At 50.4% G+C, this 18,062-nt stretch overlaps 1 protein-coding gene across 1 annotated transcript in view; it reads left to right on the top strand.

Moving 5' to 3' along the window:
* Nucleotides 1-18,062, top strand: part of PAPPA (pappalysin 1) — a 212,916-nt gene that overhangs the window by 161,060 nt on the left and 33,794 nt on the right. The window contains 4 exon segments of the mRNA XM_087822859.1: nt 1,750-1,918; nt 4,178-4,361; nt 10,035-10,245; nt 10,894-11,065. Of these exon segments, the coding sequence (XP_087678985.1) occupies nt 1,750-1,918; nt 4,178-4,361; nt 10,035-10,245; nt 10,894-11,065 (736 nt within the window).

The raw sequence follows: 18,062 nt of genomic DNA, 5'->3' as shown, positions 1-18,062 counted from the left end.
GCAGATGCACTGTTTAGTGTCAAGGCCCTGAGTCGACTCCACAGCCACAGTCTCTTTGAGGTCCCCGTGTGGCACAGCACCAAGGCTCTGAGGAGCAGGAAGGAGGGTGGGAGTTGGAAAGTCTCAGCATCTCAGCGCATGTGAAGGAACCCGCTAGCCCTGCACCTACTTCCGAAGGGGCGGTGGGTGGGGGGTTATGTGGACAGTGCAAAGCCCACATCAGCGTGGGGGCTGAGGCCTAATCAGACGCTTGCCCTCTCCCAGGTATTTAAAAAAGTGAATTGGAACAAAAAGGTGAATTCGTTGGTGGTATGTTCTGGAGATTTTAGCTCCTCCCCTCCCTCACCCACTTCATTTCTCACCACAGTTCCCAGCAGGGGATGGAGTGTGGTGGTGTTTAACCGGGTGCCTGTAAAACCCTCAGGAGTGTGTCCTGAAACTGGCAAAAAGGAAAAACACTGGGGATTTCTCCTTAAGCTGGTGTGGCCCCCAGTCGCTCCCTGTCTCTCGCCACCATTCACCTCTCGCTAGTTAGGGGATGTTTACTATATGCGAGGAGTTTTTCTTGCCAGTGCGAAGTGAACCGAGATGAAACGGGCATTATCTCGACCCTCAGGGCAGCTCCAGTGCAGGTGTAGGGAGAGGTTAACCACAGGACTTTGGAGCCGCACATCTGGGTGGGAGCTGCAGTAACTTAATCTCACTGGTCCCCGGTTTTTCCAGCTGTAAAATGAGTAACACTTAGCTCATAGGGTTGTCGTGAGGATGGAGTGAGCTCATGTACATACCCACTCGTGAATAGCCATTCATGCGCCGGAGGGTCGGTGTAGCTGTGATAGGAGGGGAAAGGCCGCCAGGCGCAGGGGTGTCCTGTGGCTCTCGCCTGCACCCTCCGGGATGAGCACACGTTCCGGCCCGGGGGGCGCCAGGACCTGTGCTGCTGGTGCAGCAGGACCCCGCAGCGCCAGGGGAAAGGGGGCAGGAGCCTGCAGGGAAGCTCACCTGGGGCACAGGTAAAATGTCCTGTGGAAATGTACCTGTACCGGGACTTGAAGAATAGGTAGAATTGGAATTGGCAGGAAGATTGGAACAGCAGCTGCAGAAGACACGAGGCGTGATCTCTGTACAGCTTTCCTAGCAATTCACAAATTACAGTTTATAAAAGACTCTCCATGCAACACCTCCCTGGAGGCTCATGGCTCTGTGGGTTGGCCGAGCCTGAGAATATGCTGCAGGTACATCAGAAAGGTGATGTGCGTTGCTCAGAGTTACGCAGCGTCTAGGTAACAGAGTATAGATTTAGTTATATCGTTAGCTGCCATTTACTGCGCCCTTTTTTGTGCCAGGAATTCTGCTCTGTACTATCATAAAACATAGAGAGGCTTTCATTCAATTCGGTGTCAGGCAGATAAGAAACACAGTAAATACTTGCCATAAGGGAATGATCCCCATTTCACAGATGGAAAAACTGAGGCTCTGCAAGGTTTGAAACATAGTAACTTATAAAGCTTCCAAGGATTTGAACCCTGGTTTGTCTGTTTCCGTAACTTGCGCTCGTAACACATCCGCTGCCTCCAGAATCTTCCTCACCCAAGCCGGCTCCCCTTCCTTCCCTCAGTCTCCTCTTCCTCTCCTCAGTCTCGGCCTCCTGAAATTTTGGAGAGGGAGGCCATTGGCTCTCCTCTTCCAGCTGGAGGGCAGAGGTCCTGCAGGAAAGCTCCCTCTTACCTGCCTGTTTCCTCCCTCCAGCTGTGTGCACTTCGCGTGTGAGGCCGCTGATTGTCCGGAGCTGGTGGTGCAGAACGCCTCTCTCAACTGCTCCAGCAGCGACCGCTACCACGGCGCCCAGTGCACCGTCAGCTGCCAGACGGGCTACGTGCTGCAGATACAGCGGGACGACGAGCTGATCAAGACCCAGGTGCGTGCAGGTGCTGGCCTGCAGCCCTCCAGCCTGGAGAGGCCGAGCGGGCGCTAGACGTGCTCTCGGCTGGATCTCCAGCATTTAAAGTAGCGATGCCACATAGCAGATGCTCAGTGAACGTGGGCTGATTGAATGAGTCAGTCATGGATCAGGAACTTGTATGACAGTGGTTCCGGGCAGAGTAGTGTTCCACGCTACAGGTGTCAGAGTCTTTGTGTGGGCTGCAAGTCTGGAAGACTACGGCTGAGCGTTTCGAATGAAACCTTTACAGTCAAAACTCTGCTACAGTTGAATGGGCTGCTTTAGGAAGAGGTGAGCCCTCTGTCAATGAGGTTCATTCATCCATTCATCACAGAGCACCTTTTCACTGGGAACCAGAGGGTATACTAGAAGCTAGAGGGGAGGAAGTTGCTAAGATAAACCTAGTTTTGCCTCTCGAGCACTTAGGATGAGCCAGTGAGTCACGACCAAGCAGTGTAACAGCACTGTAAAGGGAAGTGTGAAATGTGCAAATGCCCTGGGAGAAGTGACATGAAAACTGAGGATTAGATCAACAGGCAAAGGGGTGTGTGCTGGGGAGAGGGAAGAGCTACGTGTTTTGGGGTTCTGGGCACAGGCAGGGATGGTAAGTGGAAGCCCACAGGCGAGAGAGAGCATGCCACACACAGGTTTTTCTTTTTCTGAACTCACCTGAGCAGTGAGGCAGGATCCGCTGGCATAAGGCCCTGTTTGTGTGGTTAGGAAGTCTGGGTTTATCTGTAGGGCAGCAGGGAGCTGATAAAAGAAGTAATGTGGTCCAGTCATGGTTGATGAAGGCCCTTCTGGCTGCCCGCTTGGGTGTGGCTTGGAGTCTGGCAGTAGACTGGCCCCAGGGAGAGCCCTCAGTGGCCATCAGAAGAGATCGGGGGGAGGGGTGTGTCCTGCACGAGGGGTGTGGCAGTGAGTGGGTTTGAGATACGGCGTAATGTTGCTTCAGCCAGACGTTGCTGCCGGGTCTCGGGTGGGTGAGGGAGAGTGGGGCTCGGTGGCAGTGAGGCCTGAGACTTGAGGATTCGGAGCTCTGTCACTAGATGCAGACTTCGAAGTTGCTGCCGGGTCTCGGGTGGGTGAGGGAGAGTGGGGCTTGGTGGCAGTGAGGCCTGAGACTTGAGGATTCAGAGCTCTGTCACTAGATGCAGACTTCGAAGTCCAGGACCCCACCAGCAGACTTCGCCTTCATGCTGTGAACACACAGGGCATGTTCCTTGGTGCTGGGAACAGCTATTGGTACCAACCTGCAAGCTCTAGACAGCTTGTCTTAGACCCCTGCTTCCGTGGGTCAGACAGGGCAGGTCTGAACTCCTGTGGAGACAATTAGGCTGTTTGGCAGTGAGGCCCTCTGCTCTCTTTGATGTGTGCTGTAGAGGGGAAAGTGTCCTTTGCTTTTAAAATCCCAGATCCACATTTGGCATCCCTAATGCCCTAGGATTTGGTGCCTTCCTCCGTGAATGGGAGCCCCCAGGGTTGCGGATGACTGTCCCTCTTTTGGCTCAGTAGCTTGGCCTCGCCCTTCCACCCATGGGGCCCTGTCACCTTCTAGGTTGGTTCCAGTCACTGTGGACCCTATGACTTTCCCCAGCCTTGTTCCTTTTTCACATCTACCGCTCTCAACTATTGAACCATCAAATTCTAGCGTGGGGAGTGGCTCCTGAAGCAATTCTTCGATTCAGTGGCAGTGGGAAAACTGAAATAAGAAAGAGACTTGTCACAGAGGAAAACCATCCAGGGCCCCAAGATCCCAGAGAGCCCATTGTCCACCAGACACTATAATAGATTCCTGTAACTGCCTCCAGAGCCAGAAAAAGATAGAGTTTGGCAGACAGTGTCCTATTTTGCGCCATGTGTCAGAGGCCCTTTTGTGAAAGAACTCATCACGACCCAGAGGTCTTGAGTCTCAAGATTCTTATCAATATAATGAAATAATGACCTGGAGAGCTATAGACAGCAGTTAGATGCATAGCCTTTGGGTTCAATTTCCATTTATTCTCTTTCCAGCTGTGTAACCTGGGGATGATCACTGATTGTCTCTGAGCCTCAGTTTCTACATCTGTGAAATGGGAACCGAGATGCCTAATTCATGCAATTGTTGGGATTAAAAGTGGGCTGCAGGGAAGCACTAAGCATTGGTCTCCTAAGCAGTTGCCTGGGGAGAAGGGTGCTTCCCCATATCTGGGATGCAGTCTGCCACCACTCACTGTGTCCACTCCTGCCTTCCAGACGGGGCCCAGCGTCACAGTGACCTGCACTGAGGGCAAGTGGAACAAGCAGGTGGCATGTGAGCCTGTGGACTGTGGCATCCCGGACCAACATCACGTCTATGCTGCCTCCTTCTCCTGCCTGGAGGGCACCACCTTTGGCAGCAAATGCTCTTTCCAGTGTCGTCACCCAGCGCAGTTGAAAGGTAATGGAGCGCCCTTCTGCTGGGCTCACCCTGCTTCCTGCGCGGGAATCCCAGAGACTCTTCCAGGTTCTCCTCCTGGGTCTCAGACACCAAGCTTTGGATGGATTTTTCTTTCCACCAATTGTACTTATGTAAATGTCCCTGCTGGGCAGCTAAGGAAAAATCACGAGTGTGGATAAGTGTGGCAGTGGAATCCTCTCCGAGATCTTGCAAATTTTGCAAGAAAACGGAGGAAAATAGGGCGAGAGAGAGGGAGGAAAAGACGATTAAGAGAGTAACATTCTCAGGATGTGATTAGGGCCCAGTGAGCCTAGGAGGTGAGCATTATAATCCTCATTGCCCCAGAGGGGGACATTGTCCAAGGCTACCATATTAGTGGTGGAATTCACATTGGAGCCCAGGTCTTGGCTTTCTCCAAAGCCAACTGCCACTCTTTAGGAAAGGCTAGCAGGGAGAGAGGGCGGGTGTGGCTAGGAGCTGATTACTACCATCTCCTGGGCTAGACAGGAGGAGTATTAGAACTCAAATCAGACGTCATCAAGCAAACTGAAGAAGAGACCACATTTAGGAAATGAGTGGGAGGCTGGTCCGAAGGGCACTCAGAGCTCATCAGGAATCACTGGTTATGGGAAAGACGGTGAAACTGAGGTCCAGTGAGAGGAAGGAAGGAATTTGTGCAAAATCACAGAGCAAGGTAGTGGCATTATCAGGATAAATGCTGTTGGCTTTCAACTGACTATTGGATTTTGACATTATGTTCAATTATCAGAGGTGCCAGGACCCTCTCCTTAGCTTGGTTTATCAGAGGAAGCATCGCCCCTTTATCAGATATCCAAAATGATACCTCACTCGAGCACAGATGCCCATTCGGGTCCATAATTCTGTAAAGTGTGTAAGAGTAGACTTCTGTGGGGTGGGGGTGGGGGGTTGGAAGAAAATCTGTAAATTCCCTTAAACTTAGATATAATGTATATTCATGAGTCTCAGGCATTTTGAAGATCAGAGAGCATCATTAGTATCCCCAAATTTTCAAGGGGATACACAACTTTGAAAGATTAGTGGACTTGAGTCTCTGGGAAGCAGTGTCTGTGTTTAATTCCTTTCAACATTGCTGTCATCGAACCCAGGGCCTGCACGTAGGGAGACTCAATAAAACATATTGCCTAGATGGTCCAATGAAATGATGACAGTAACACCACAGGAAACATTTCTTTTAGGAATGAATGAAAGACACACAGTCTCACTAAACTGTCCCAAAAGAGAAGCAGGGAACACTTTGGGGATGAATCCCTTAGGTCCCTTGTTTTAAACCCAATACGACTTGAGTAAAAAAGCTGTAGACAGTTCATTTGAGCTACTATAAAGATTTGACCTGAGAAAGGTGAAGAGACCAGTAGAAATTGTAAACCCTCCATCATTAGATTATCTGAGCCTTTCACATGGCCCATTTGCCCAGATGTGGGGTGTATGGCTAAGAAATCACACACATCTCAGTAAGAGGCTGTTGGAAATGTGTATAAATTGGCATTGAATATTACAACCCTCATTGCGGCTAATAATAATTCTTAATCAAAGGGATTCAGACCCATCTGCCATTGCTTCTCTGCTGACCACAATAGAGGAGGAGTCGCTGTGCTGTGGACACGAGGACCCAGAAAGACCATCATTTTGATAGCGGTTGACCCCAACTTTGCCCTTCCCTTAAGAATACAGGGAAGCATCTCCCCAGTGGCCACAATGATGCACTAGAACCCATTGGCACTGCGTGCATCTCAAACCATGGGGTAAAGAGTTCGTCTAAACAATTTCCTCCCCAGGACTCGGGGGTTAATGTCCCCAGATGAGCAGCCACCACCCAGGACAAGCTGCCAAATGTAGACTCTGGGAACCTGGTGTAGCACAAGTAGCACCACAAACCCACTTGCCCCTTCTATTCCAGGTGAATTTTTCTTGACTTCCACTTAAATTCCAAGCCCAATAATGTTTAATGGGATGGTTAAAACTGCAGCATTACTTATGTCGCCTCAACTGAACCAGGTTGGGTGCACTTGAATTTGACTGTGGAGTGGGATGTCTAACGTAAGTGTGCCCTCTTTTAAAACACTGGCTTTCTATTCTGGTTCTTGGTGCCTTTTCTATCCCTGCTTTGCCTCTGTTACCTCAGATATAAAACTCAGTCTCTTCACTAATTTCTATAAGATACCCCGATACCATCGAGCACCTTCCGAAGAGAGGGACTGATCCGGTTGGACAGGGACAGTGGCCGCATCCTACAGTGCCCAGCACTTAACTTTTCTGCCGGCCCTCAGCTCTTTTAGAGGTCCCTTACCTTCTCCCTTCTGAATCCTGCCACAGCCTCCCTCCCTCTAGGAATTCCAAATTCTCTCCCCTCTCAGGCAGGGACCCTTCCGTCTTTCTCAGAAGCAGGTAGCCAGGCCCTGGAGGGTTCGGCTTTATTCCACAGGTCTCACCAGGCATCTTCCCACAAACAAGGTCACCTCCTAAGAGGAATTTTCTTACAACTCCTAAAAGAATGTTTCCTCTTATCCCCCCAGTATTTTGGAGATCTGAAAGTCTGGGGTGTCCTGGGGTCCAAACCACTACTGTGCTCTTTGTCTTTCTGCCTTGGTCTTCTACTGTGACCTCTGTGTCTTACCAAGAAAAATAAAACAAGTCTCTTCCCAATTCCACCAGCACTAGCCCTCAGCTAATGCAGCCACCTGAGTGTGTATTTGTCCTTGCCAGCTGCAGTTTTGTTTTCTCAAAGCAACATAGGGGCCAACAATATATAGCCTTTCACATCCTAAAATGTTAATTTAGGGCCAGAGAGGTTAGTTGACTTGCTCAAGGTCACAGGTAGATTCATAATACTTCATGTACTTCACAGATGGATATTGAGGGCCTACTGTGTGCTTGGCACTATGCTGTATTCTAGAAATAAAAGAATGAAGAAGATGCATTCCCCGCCTTTATGATGCGGGCAGTGCTGACACCATGCATGGGGTACAAAGAGCCAGAGCTTGGGTCTCCCGGCCCTTCCCTCCTGGATTCTGTTCTGGGTGAATTTTAATCTCCAAGCCCCTCCCAAAGAGATTGGGTCTTCTGTACAGTCTTTTAAATAACATAACAAAAACAGGCACATCTCCTTTGACACTATGTTTATAATTATTTCAATACTCGTTAGAGACTGAAATTTCCTGAGGCACATTTGTAGACAGGCCGAGCAAGTTTTACTTTCTTGACTTTGAAAGTTGAACGGATGAAGGTCAGGGTCACATGAATATGCATCAGAACCTTCAGAGCACAGAGGTCAGGGCCGAGGGGGCGCAGTCTGGGCATGGACGGCCAGTGTCACCCCCCACTTTCTTAAAGCCGGTGCGCAGGAGCGGCCGCAGCTGCGCGGGGAGACACGGATGCTGCCCGGAGCAGCGGCTGCACCCCGGGTTTGCTGGGCGGGGGCGGGGGCATGTCCATGGTCCTGAATCACCAGCTCCTGCCTTTCGCAGGCTTCTTCCTTCGACCCTGGTACAGGGTTAACTCCAGCTTACCCTCTCCCAGAATTTACGTTCCTGGCTTGCGTCTTTTCTCTCTCGATTAACATTTTGCAATTTTTATGTTATTTTGCCGCAAAGGAACCGCGCCGTTCATTTCACAATTCATGATTGGCATAGCAGATATGGGATACTTTTTAAAGAGTCCCAACACTTTTTCCACAGATGTTTTGTCCTTGGGGAATTCAGAGAGGGTGTTCCCCGCAGATCTTTTATAACTCCTCTCTCCGCTAAGCACCTGCCGTCCCGGGCACCCGGCAGCACCGCCCCTGTCGCCACAGCAGCGCAGGCAGCCGCGTGTGGTCTCCGGGCGTCCGGGAGCCTCCGCCTCGATGGAAGCGAAATGAATCGCCCTTCCACACCCTTCACTCCTCCTGCTTGATAGAGAAATATCTGCAGTTTGTTTTTGCAGCATCGCAGTTTATCAACGTGGGATCCCCCGGGGGTTGCAGACACTAAATTATCTTGTGCTCGCCAGATGATTCACACTGACGGTGACCGGAACGGGGGAGAGGCGGAGGAGCTGCATAAAGCTGCACAGACTCTCTCTCCTTTTTCCTGCTTATTTCTCTCCATGGTACTTACCACCTCTTAGCATGCCGAAAGGTTTACTGCCTGGCATAATTTATTGTGTGCCCCACCCACCCCGTCCAAGGAGAATAGAAGCTCCCGGAGGGCAGGGTTTGAGGTTTTGTTTTTAAGTTTTGTCCATTGCTTTGTCCCAACATATAAAATCGGAGCTGGCATTGTAGTAACCACTATGTAGATGCTTGTTGAATGAATGAAGGCTTGTGTGTAACTCACATGGTCCTTTCAGATCTTCTAGTGCAGGCAAAAGATTAGGAGGGAGCGAGGGAGGGAGGGGGGAGTGAGGGAGAGACGGAGGGAGGGAAGCAAATAAGGAATTCAATAGCATTTTTCTGGACCCTTTTCATAAATGTATCTTCTCATCAGCATGAATTGTTTTCTTTCTGTAGCTAAGATATTGAGGTTTGCCTCTCAGACTAGATCATAAGGGCTCTGCTGAGCATATATGGCCAACTTCTCATTAAAAACAGTAACCATCTTGTAGTTACACAAAGCTGGTTTTGAACTTCAGTTTTGCCTTTTACTAACTGTGAGAACTTGGTCAAGTCACTCCTCTTCCTGAGCCTCTGTTTCTAACGAGGAAGCCTCAGGCTAGGAGCACCGCTGTGAGGATACAGGAGATTCCACACCCAGGCACTCAGTACGTAGTAAATGTCAGCCTCATCCCTGTCACTCAGCTCTCCAACCTTCAGATCAGACCTTCCAACCTCCAAATCCCAGAGCCTCCCCGTGCTTCCAGCCCTGGCTGTCAACACCGTTCAGTAATGGCCCGGAAGAGGAGTTTGATTGAGAAACCCGAGTTTTAGGCCCGTCTCTAATTGTCTCGGGGAGGGTTGGGGCAGGCCGTGTTGATAATATACGACCTGGCAAGGAAAAGCCGGACTCTCTGTGTTTCACTTTTATTTGCTACGTCCCCATCAGGCCAGCTTCCCGATGGCAATCAGCACGTCTGTCAGAGCTGGCATGGGCTGCGGGGGGACGTGCTGCTCTCTCAGCTGCTTTGGCAAAACTTCACGGACACTGGGGACTGAAAAGAAAGTGAGGCCTCTGATACCACGATGCTGTCGCCTCCAGGCAGGAGGGGAGCTGGGGTGAATGCGGAGTGCAGGGCCAGCAAGGGGCGGCCTTGAGGCCACACAGCACACCGGAGCCAGAGCTCTCAGTACACTGACAGGCACTTACGCTGCCAGCTATTAGAAGGCAAGGACGTTCATCCCTGGGCTCAGGTGTCCACCTGGCAAAGCCAGATCTCTTTCCTCTGCAGTAAAGAGGTTCAGGAGAAGAGGTCCAGAGCCTCAAATCTTTAATTCACTATAGACATGGGGTAAGTCCCCCCCCCCCCCCAAGCTGGATCTCTTCTTTGGGGCACTCTCTCGATCTCCCTAGGTTCCTGGGTTGTAAGTGGAGAGTCTGGAATTACAGGTGGAAGGAAGATCCTCTGGTTCCTCAGGTTGGCTTAAGTCCAGGCAGCTCGTGAATTGGCTTGCCTACCAGAGACCCCCGTCTGCTAACCCTGCCTGTCTGTTGTCTCCAGGCAACAACAGCCTCCTGACCTGTATGGAGGACGGGCTGTGGTCCTTCCCGGAGGCCCTGTGCGAGCTCATGTGTCTCGCCCCACCCCCGGTGCCCAACGCGGACCTGCAGACTGCCCGGTGCCGAGAAAACAAGCACAAGGTGGGCTCCTTCTGCAAGTACAAGTGCAAACCTGGATACCATGTGCCCGGCTCCTCTCGGAAGTCAAAGAAGTAAGTGGGGCTGCAAACACAAACCCCCAGGTTCAGGGTTTCAGGAGAGCGGGGCCTTGCAGTCTGACTAGAAGAAAGTGCTCATTTCTTTAATGGAGGCACAACCCACCCTGGGAACCTTGATGGACATTGTTAATGACTGCCTACTGGCTGTGTGACCTCATGTGAGTGACTTCACTTCTCTGGGCCTCTGTTTTTTCAACAGTAAGCTGAAGGTGACAGTAAGAGTTTCACATAGGATACTGTGAAGAATAAATGAGAATGTATACGTAAGGTGCTTGCAAAGTGCCTGGCACGTAGTAATTTTCAATAAACAGTGGGTGTTAATGTCCTCGGAGTGTCAGCACCAATCAGACCACTTGGGAAGAAAGGGAGAAGACCGGGACTAGCACGGCTTGGGTTTAATTTCAATCCACATGTAACTACGACAAAATCTGAAAGCCTTGCTTGCCCCCATTGAAGGATTTCTATGAGTCAATTTTCCTCAATCCCTTCACACGCCCCCCACCTCCCAGTAGGACAGGTAGGGAACCAAGAACAGGAAAGGGGAGTGAGAGACCAGCTGGCCGCAGAGAAACTTGGGTGTTTTGGTAGAGCATGGGTCTAGCCATTGGGTCCTTAAGATCTTCTTTTATCTCTTCCTTGAAGACGGGCCTTCAAGACTCAGTGTACCCAAGATGGCAGCTGGCAGGAGGGGGCTTGTGTTCCTGTAACCTGTGACCCGCCTCCACCGAAATTCCACGGGCTCTACCAGTGCACAGACGGCTTCCGGTTCAACAGTGAGTGCAGGGTCAAGTGCGAAGACAGCGACACCAACCAGGTGAGACCAGTACTTGAGTCCCTCTCCTGTTTGCGTACCAGAGACCAGCCTATATTTCAAGAACCCCTTCCTCCAGGGGACACTCGGCAGATGACAGATTTGTATAATAGCAACATCACCAATGCAGAAGTTAAGAGACTGGATTCCAGTGATCTTTCTTTGTAACCTCTCTGAGCCTCGTTTTCTTCCCTGTAATGCCATATTTTATTTGTTCAGAGATTCTTAGCTTTGAGAACATTTTAGTATTGGAACCCCGATGAGGGAAGTCATCTGTGGAATCTGAGTGTATGAATTTGATCAAAGATAACTTAATGAGATAGGAATGACCAGGGCTGTTTTGCCAACTTTCCGCCACCATCAGCACTATATTGATCCCTGAAGTAAAGTCACAAGACTACCACTATCTTAAGGCATCAATGGGCTTCTCAAGTGTAAACAGAAAGGGAACCATATTTAGACTTGAGGTACAGTTTTGAGAAAACTTTGGAAAAGGGGAGAAGGGAAGGAGATGGCAGGGATTGGATTTTATCTTAATCCACATGTAACTGAGAAAGCCCGGTACTCTTGCCTGCCTCTGCTGGAGTTCTGTGAATTAATTTTCCTTACCCCTTACACATACCCTCCCCTACACCACCCAGTAAGGCATGTAGGGGATTGAGAATGGGGAAGAGAAATGAGAGGCCAGGCTGGCTCCAAAGAGACCACAGTCCATAAGGATCTCCACCTTGACAGACCCAAGGCATTAGGGTCAAACCCCAAACACCATGCCTCACAGGTGTGCAAGGTTCTTCATCCAGGTGAGGCCAGCGTTCTGCCAACTGAGCCCCAGTGCAGGTTTCACCCTCTGCCAGTACTCACTAGTCTTTACTGTTGGCTACCAAATACCAGGCACTGCCAAACCACCATCCTCTCGTCCTCTAAGCAATCACCAAGTCCTAACCATTCTCCCTCCAAGACCTCTGAAGTTCTCACCTGTCTGCAATGCCACCAAGCTAACTTAGGCCACCACCATCTTCCCTGGGCCACCATGCAGCTTCCTGACCATCTCCCTGTTTCTACGTTCTTGCCTCTCTCCACTGTAGTGTCTGCATTTGAGCCAGAGCAGTTGGTTTGGAGCACATCTGATCATGAAGGTTCCCCTGCTTAAAGCCCTTGTGAACCAGCCACTCCCGTTTCCCTTGGGCTAGAATCCCAACTCCTCAGTGTGGGATTCAAGACCTTTCCTCTGTCACCGTAAGACTGATCTCACCTCTGCAGTCTTTCACCTTTTCAAGCTGCACCCTTCCCTCCAGGAACCCTGTCTTGATGTCCCTTCCCCTGTCAGGCTCAATGACAGCATTGCACACAGTGCACTGAAATTCACTTATGCACCTCCCCCACCCTCCTGCTTCCTCCCATCCTAAGCTCTGAACTCCTTGACCACATCTTTAATCCTCCCTGTGTTTTGAACACTGGGGACAATGCCAAGCACCTGGTAGGGGCTCAAGAAATGACAAGGCAGGACAGAGAGCTACAGTGAACATCCAGGCGAATCTCTTCATTTTCCAGTTCAGAAACCTGAGGCTCAGAGAAGTCACTCAACCACTCAAGGTGACATAGCTGGGGTCGGCGGAGTCAGAATCAGAACCCAGGTCCCCCCAACTGTGGACAGACTGAATCCAATAGGTACTACCTGAGAATCCTTGCTAGTGTCTCAGGGATGTCTACGTGCCCGCCCCAGTCACTCCCATCCTTGACGGCCAGGGAAGCAGAAGCCGGTGCTGGAACAAGCTAAGGCCAGAGATTACCACGGCCTCACGCAGGCCAATCAACTTCCCTCTGCCTCCCTTACATAAAACTGTTGCTAACCGTTACCCCGACTACTGAGCCAAATAATATTCTGGCCGCGGTCATGTTATCATACTGAAACCCAGTCTGCCTGGGGCTTGCCAAGTACCTTTCATGGCCAGTTTGTATTTAAGGGAGAGGAAAATGTAAATTTATCAGACGACTCAAGCAGTTCAGTCTGGCAACGGGCGGAGAGGCCAGACGCAAAGGAGCAGGGTATTGCTCGTCGGCTCGAAGAATGATGGAGCGCGTGCCAAATGGGCTCCTAATACAATTGACGTTTCTAGTTTGTACTGCAAATGAATTTCCTCTACCCTCAGACCGGGGGACTGAGAGCCAAAGCTAGTATTCACCTCAGATCCCCTCTTGCTGCCTGTAAACACGCAGAAACGTACGGCCCAGAGCATCTCGAATCCAATAGCTTGTGTGGAGCAGGAATTCTTCGCTGTCCAAACCAGTTCCAGACCCTGGCGGAGAGGAGGGGGGCTGTTGTAGGGGAGACTCACGTTTGCTCTCCCACTGCCACTAAAAGCAAATTAACGGATAAAACCTCCACTTTATTGGTTCCTTGGGAGCCAGGATGATGCGAGGTCTGGTGTCTGAGTTCGGATCCTGGCTCCACCACTTACTAGCTGGGAAACTTGGGCGAGTTATTTAACTCTTTCAGCTTCAGTTTCCTCATACAAAAAATGGGGTGGTGGGGGGGGGGTAATAACACCACCTACCTCACGGTTTATTTGTGGGGATGAAATGAAAGCAGTGTATGTGTACAGGTACCCCCTGGAATTGTGCGGAACACACTGCGCCCCCATACCCTGCAGCCCTGGGGAAGGCACAAATGAACCAGCCTGCCTATACGGTCGCTTCTGGAGGGGAAAATCCGGGATGCTCCCTGCGGGCTCCTACAGGAGCTAAACACAAAGGCAGTGGCTTGAAAGTGAGGCCAGAAAGTCAGAGAAGGGGGCATCCATAATGCATGAGGCCAGGACGTGGGGTGGGGAGGTCAGTACGAACCAGGGAAAACCTGTTCTCTTGCTCAAATTAACCTGTAGAATATGTGGATTCTCTAGACCAGTGCTGCCTGGTAGAATTTTGTGCAATGATGATGTTCCATAGCTACGCTGTGCAGTGTGGTGGCCACTGGCCACGTGTGGCTATGGGGCACTTGAAAGGTGCTAGAAGGCTTGCCCACAGTTGCAAGTTAGTAGATGGTGTTGACTGATGCACAGCGCCACTCCTCCCACTGCCTCCAGAGCTTAACTGTTTAAATCCTGCACTTCCCGGTTCCACCTTCCCCTAGTGTGGCCACATTTCTCTCGGCCATTATTTTGTATGTTTTTATTTCTACTAAGGAGAAGAAGTCTAGTTCTCCATCTCCCTTCACCTCCCCTCCCCTCCCTGCCTCTCCCCTCCCTTGCTTGGTAGTAAATCCACAGAGGCTTACAGTCAAGAGACCTGGCCCCAGCATTGGCAACCTACAGGACTGGGCACGTTGGCCCCCCTTTCTGACCACTGGCATTTCTAAAATGTGGGTGATGGTTGGGCTGATACTTAGAGACAGTATAGCAGAGTGGTTAAGAGCCTTAGCTAACTTGCAGAAAGCCCGATGTGTGTGTCAATATCTAAATGCTTCCCATAGGCTAACTCCCAGGATCCTCATGAAGACTCTTGGGTAGTGGATGCCATGCCCATTTAACAGCTGAGGAAACTGAGGCATGGAAAAGTTACAGGACACAGATAGGATGTTGTAGAGATGGGGTTTGAACTCTGGTATTAGTCCATACTCTTAACCATGACTCTGGCATCATTTCAGAACTTACTTTTTCAATTCCAAGCTGAGCCTTAGTTTCCAAATCTGTAAAAGGGACATCATTTCTCCTCCACTACATAGTTAAAAGGATTTTTAAATGTGTGGAAAACACCTGGCACATAAAAGGTATTTGATCATGTAATTATCATAAGCCTTCAGCTCTTTGTGGACCTGTGTAGTTGAAGAGAGCTTGAGAGAGTACAACATGTTCTTTTTTGCAGACGGATGCACAGGCACAGAGAGGCAAACTGTTTTGCTGAGGGATGCTTAGCCCTCTTGTGAAAGATTTCACCTTAGTGTGCAAAACTGTGCATTTAGAGCCAGATATTCCAGTGGGCCCCCTGCCACTGGGCCCTGGTCTTCCCAGATTGGTTGCTCAATGTCAGGTCTTCTGTGGTCCAACCAGACTCAGCATCAGGGATCTACTCCAAGGATCTTCACGAGGTGGTAGGCAAGCCCTGAGTGCACCAAGATCTAGTCCTAAAGGAGGGTTTGAAAATCCAAAGAGGCTCCAGAAAGTCTGCTGTGCAGGGGGCACAGCAAAGGAGTGATGGCGGGAAACGAGAAGCATGCTGGAGAGGCAAGGTGACCACAGGGCCAGAAGGAAGGACATGCACGTAACAAGAGATGGGGCTAGACATGCTGTCTGGGTTCCACTGTGGAAGCCCGGAACTGCCAGCCTATGAGCATGCCTTGTTTGGAAGGCTAAGGCACCTCCACAGGAGTCTTTTAAAAGCAGATTTAGTCAACAGCACAAAGTGCCAGATGAACTGGGCAAGAGGGAGAGAGACTGGAGGCAGTAAGACTGGTGCCTTCATGCTCCCACCTTTTATGGTGGAGCCTTCCCAGTTCGAAATTCCCTGAGCAGATTCCAGCTAGTTCTAATACATTCTCTGCTGCAAAATGAGCTCCCCAGCCAGCTCTGGCCCAAGTAGTGCTGAGGTCTGCAGCCCTTCGGGGGCTGGAGGCCAAATGCATCATAGCCTCAGGCCAAGGCTCCAGGAAATTGGGGTCAATTCCTACTCCCCTGGGGGCCCAGCAGAATCATGGGGCCTGGATCCTGGGGCTCTGGGAGGGAGAATTGGGGTTCTCTGAAGCCACATGAAGCCTCTTAAACTTGCCTGAGCTCACACAGAACATCTAGGGGTGGACTATGCAAGTCGCCCCGCTGCTGCATGCTGGGGATGGATCACCCTTCACCCATGGACACAGAGCTTCCCACTGCAATTGGACCCTCCTTGCGCTGGCCCAAGAGAGGCTCAGAGAGGGGCTCCCTTTATTTTCTGAATCCTGCTTCCTTGCAGCTGTTTTCCCAGGCAGGGGAGCTTCAGCCTGCATCAGCCCTTTCAAAGAGTTTATTTATTTCCTCAAGCATGCTCTCATTCATTCATCCCCACATGCCCTCATTTCTTCATTTACTCACCAACTCATTGATTTCCCTGTCCATGCATTCATTTTTCTTCTTTTATTAACCAAATTCATTCCATAACTCTCTACCTATTCACCCTACCTTTTATTTTTGTTAAGCAAATAGTCCATGAGTGAATAGAAATATCCATTGAGTGATGAATGAATGAACTGAGTGGCCAGGGCCTATTAAATGTTGTGGGAGGCCCTGAGGCTGTGCACATGAATAGGGCATCTCCCTGGGCTTGATCTCATCACCTAGGTGGAAACAGATGACAGACAAAGAGGTGATGCGTGTCAGAGACCTTAAGGTGGGTGGCGTGCTCTGCAGAATTGGAATGCCACTAGGCCAGGATGGCTTGTCCTAGATGACGATTATGGGGGGAGGAGGGGAAGGAACAGCAGACAGAAGGGCAGGAGCACAGAAGCACGGCAGTGTGAACCTGCTTATGGTGCACTGAAGAACGCAGGCAATTTAATCGGAAGTCCAAGGTAGATGATGGTGCTATAGGGAGCAATAGGCAGGAGAATATGGCAGAGTTAAGGCTGGGGGTGTCCTAGGGTTGGACACAAGAGCTGCAGTGGAAGCTGAAGTGCATGCAAGCCGTCCCAGAGATTGGTGCGCTGGTGGAGCATGGTCAGCTCCTCTGCCTCATGTGCTTTCTCTCCTTATCGTGAGCTTGAAAGATGGAGAGAATATACAGCTTGTTCTCATGTAGATGGACCCCGTGTGCATACACCACCCATGGTTCTGTTTCCAAGGGCAGAGTCCAAATGTAAGCTGATGTTTAAGGCCCCACACTTTACTGGCCTTTCCAGCTCCACCCTCCCTCTTTTTCTCCCTTGGGTCCCAAGACTGGTGGGGTCAGGGGTCTTTCTGCTACTAACTATACGTCCTTGCACTTGCATGTTTGGCCTTCTAGAGATGTCCTCCCATCCCTATTATGCTTGTGATTTGACATATCCTTGAAAACTCTTTTCCATATAGCACCTCCTCTATGAAGCCTTCCCTGCTTACCCTCTCACAATTGGTGACTGTCCCCATGTACACTCAGCACTGTCACCGAGCACTTCTCTGGCTGTTCACATGACTTTCTTTTCCTTGCCTCACTGGGACAGATACTTTGCTCGCTTCGCTTTCGGGCCCCGTGGAGCTGGGCACAGAATGGGCACTAAAAAAATGCTGCTTGAATTCAGAGGCAGCTCTGAGATTTCTACAGGGCTGGACTCCCTTTCTAATCTTAGACATTGGAAGGGGGTTTGCAGAAAGGACCTTGTCCACAAGCTGCATTTGCATAAATGCAGTAGACTGAGGAACTGTATACTGCTTGTCTTAAAGAACTGAGGGAGGGCAAAGGTTGAAGTATCCCCATGCCACCTTCTTGGTGCCAGTATTGCTGGAATGGGCTGGAATGGAATGGAATGAAATGGAAGATGCCCGCAGAAGGGAAGGGAAAGGAGAGGAAGGCAATGCCCTGGAATAGGAAGCTTCTCAGCCAGGCCCAGAGTGCCCAGTTAGCAGATGGCAAGCCCTGGCATGGATGCTTTCTCATTGGCTGAGAGGAAGCAGGCTTTGGTGTGTACCTACCATCCTCATGAACAGCCCCAGGACCCGTGCTCTCACTCACTGCACGAGCTGGGGTGCATTGGGGCCCCTGCCTTCTCAGTTAAAAAAAAAAAACAGCCAACAAAACAAACCTCTCTGATTGAAGTCTCTGCAGGAACACTAAGCCAGGACTTAGGGAACCTGGGAGCTAGGCTCTCCGGGATGCTCTGAGCCAGTTTCTTCCTACACGGAGTCCTCCCTCAGTGTCCTCATCTGTAAAACAGAGGTACTACCAGTGCCTCTAGTTTCGGGTGATCGAATTACACCAGTGTGAAGAAATTGTTTGGGGACGCCTTCAGAACTCTGGGAGATGTGAAATGGTTTCCCTTTTTATTTTGAGAAGCTTA

Source organism: Miniopterus natalensis, chromosome 12 (assembly GCF_054644295.1).
Source record: "Miniopterus natalensis isolate mMinNat1 chromosome 12, mMinNat1.hap1, whole genome shotgun sequence".
In the NCBI taxonomy this organism is placed as follows: Eukaryota; Metazoa; Chordata; class Mammalia; order Chiroptera; family Miniopteridae; genus Miniopterus; species Miniopterus natalensis.
This window is presented reverse-complemented; position numbering and strand designations above follow the sequence as displayed.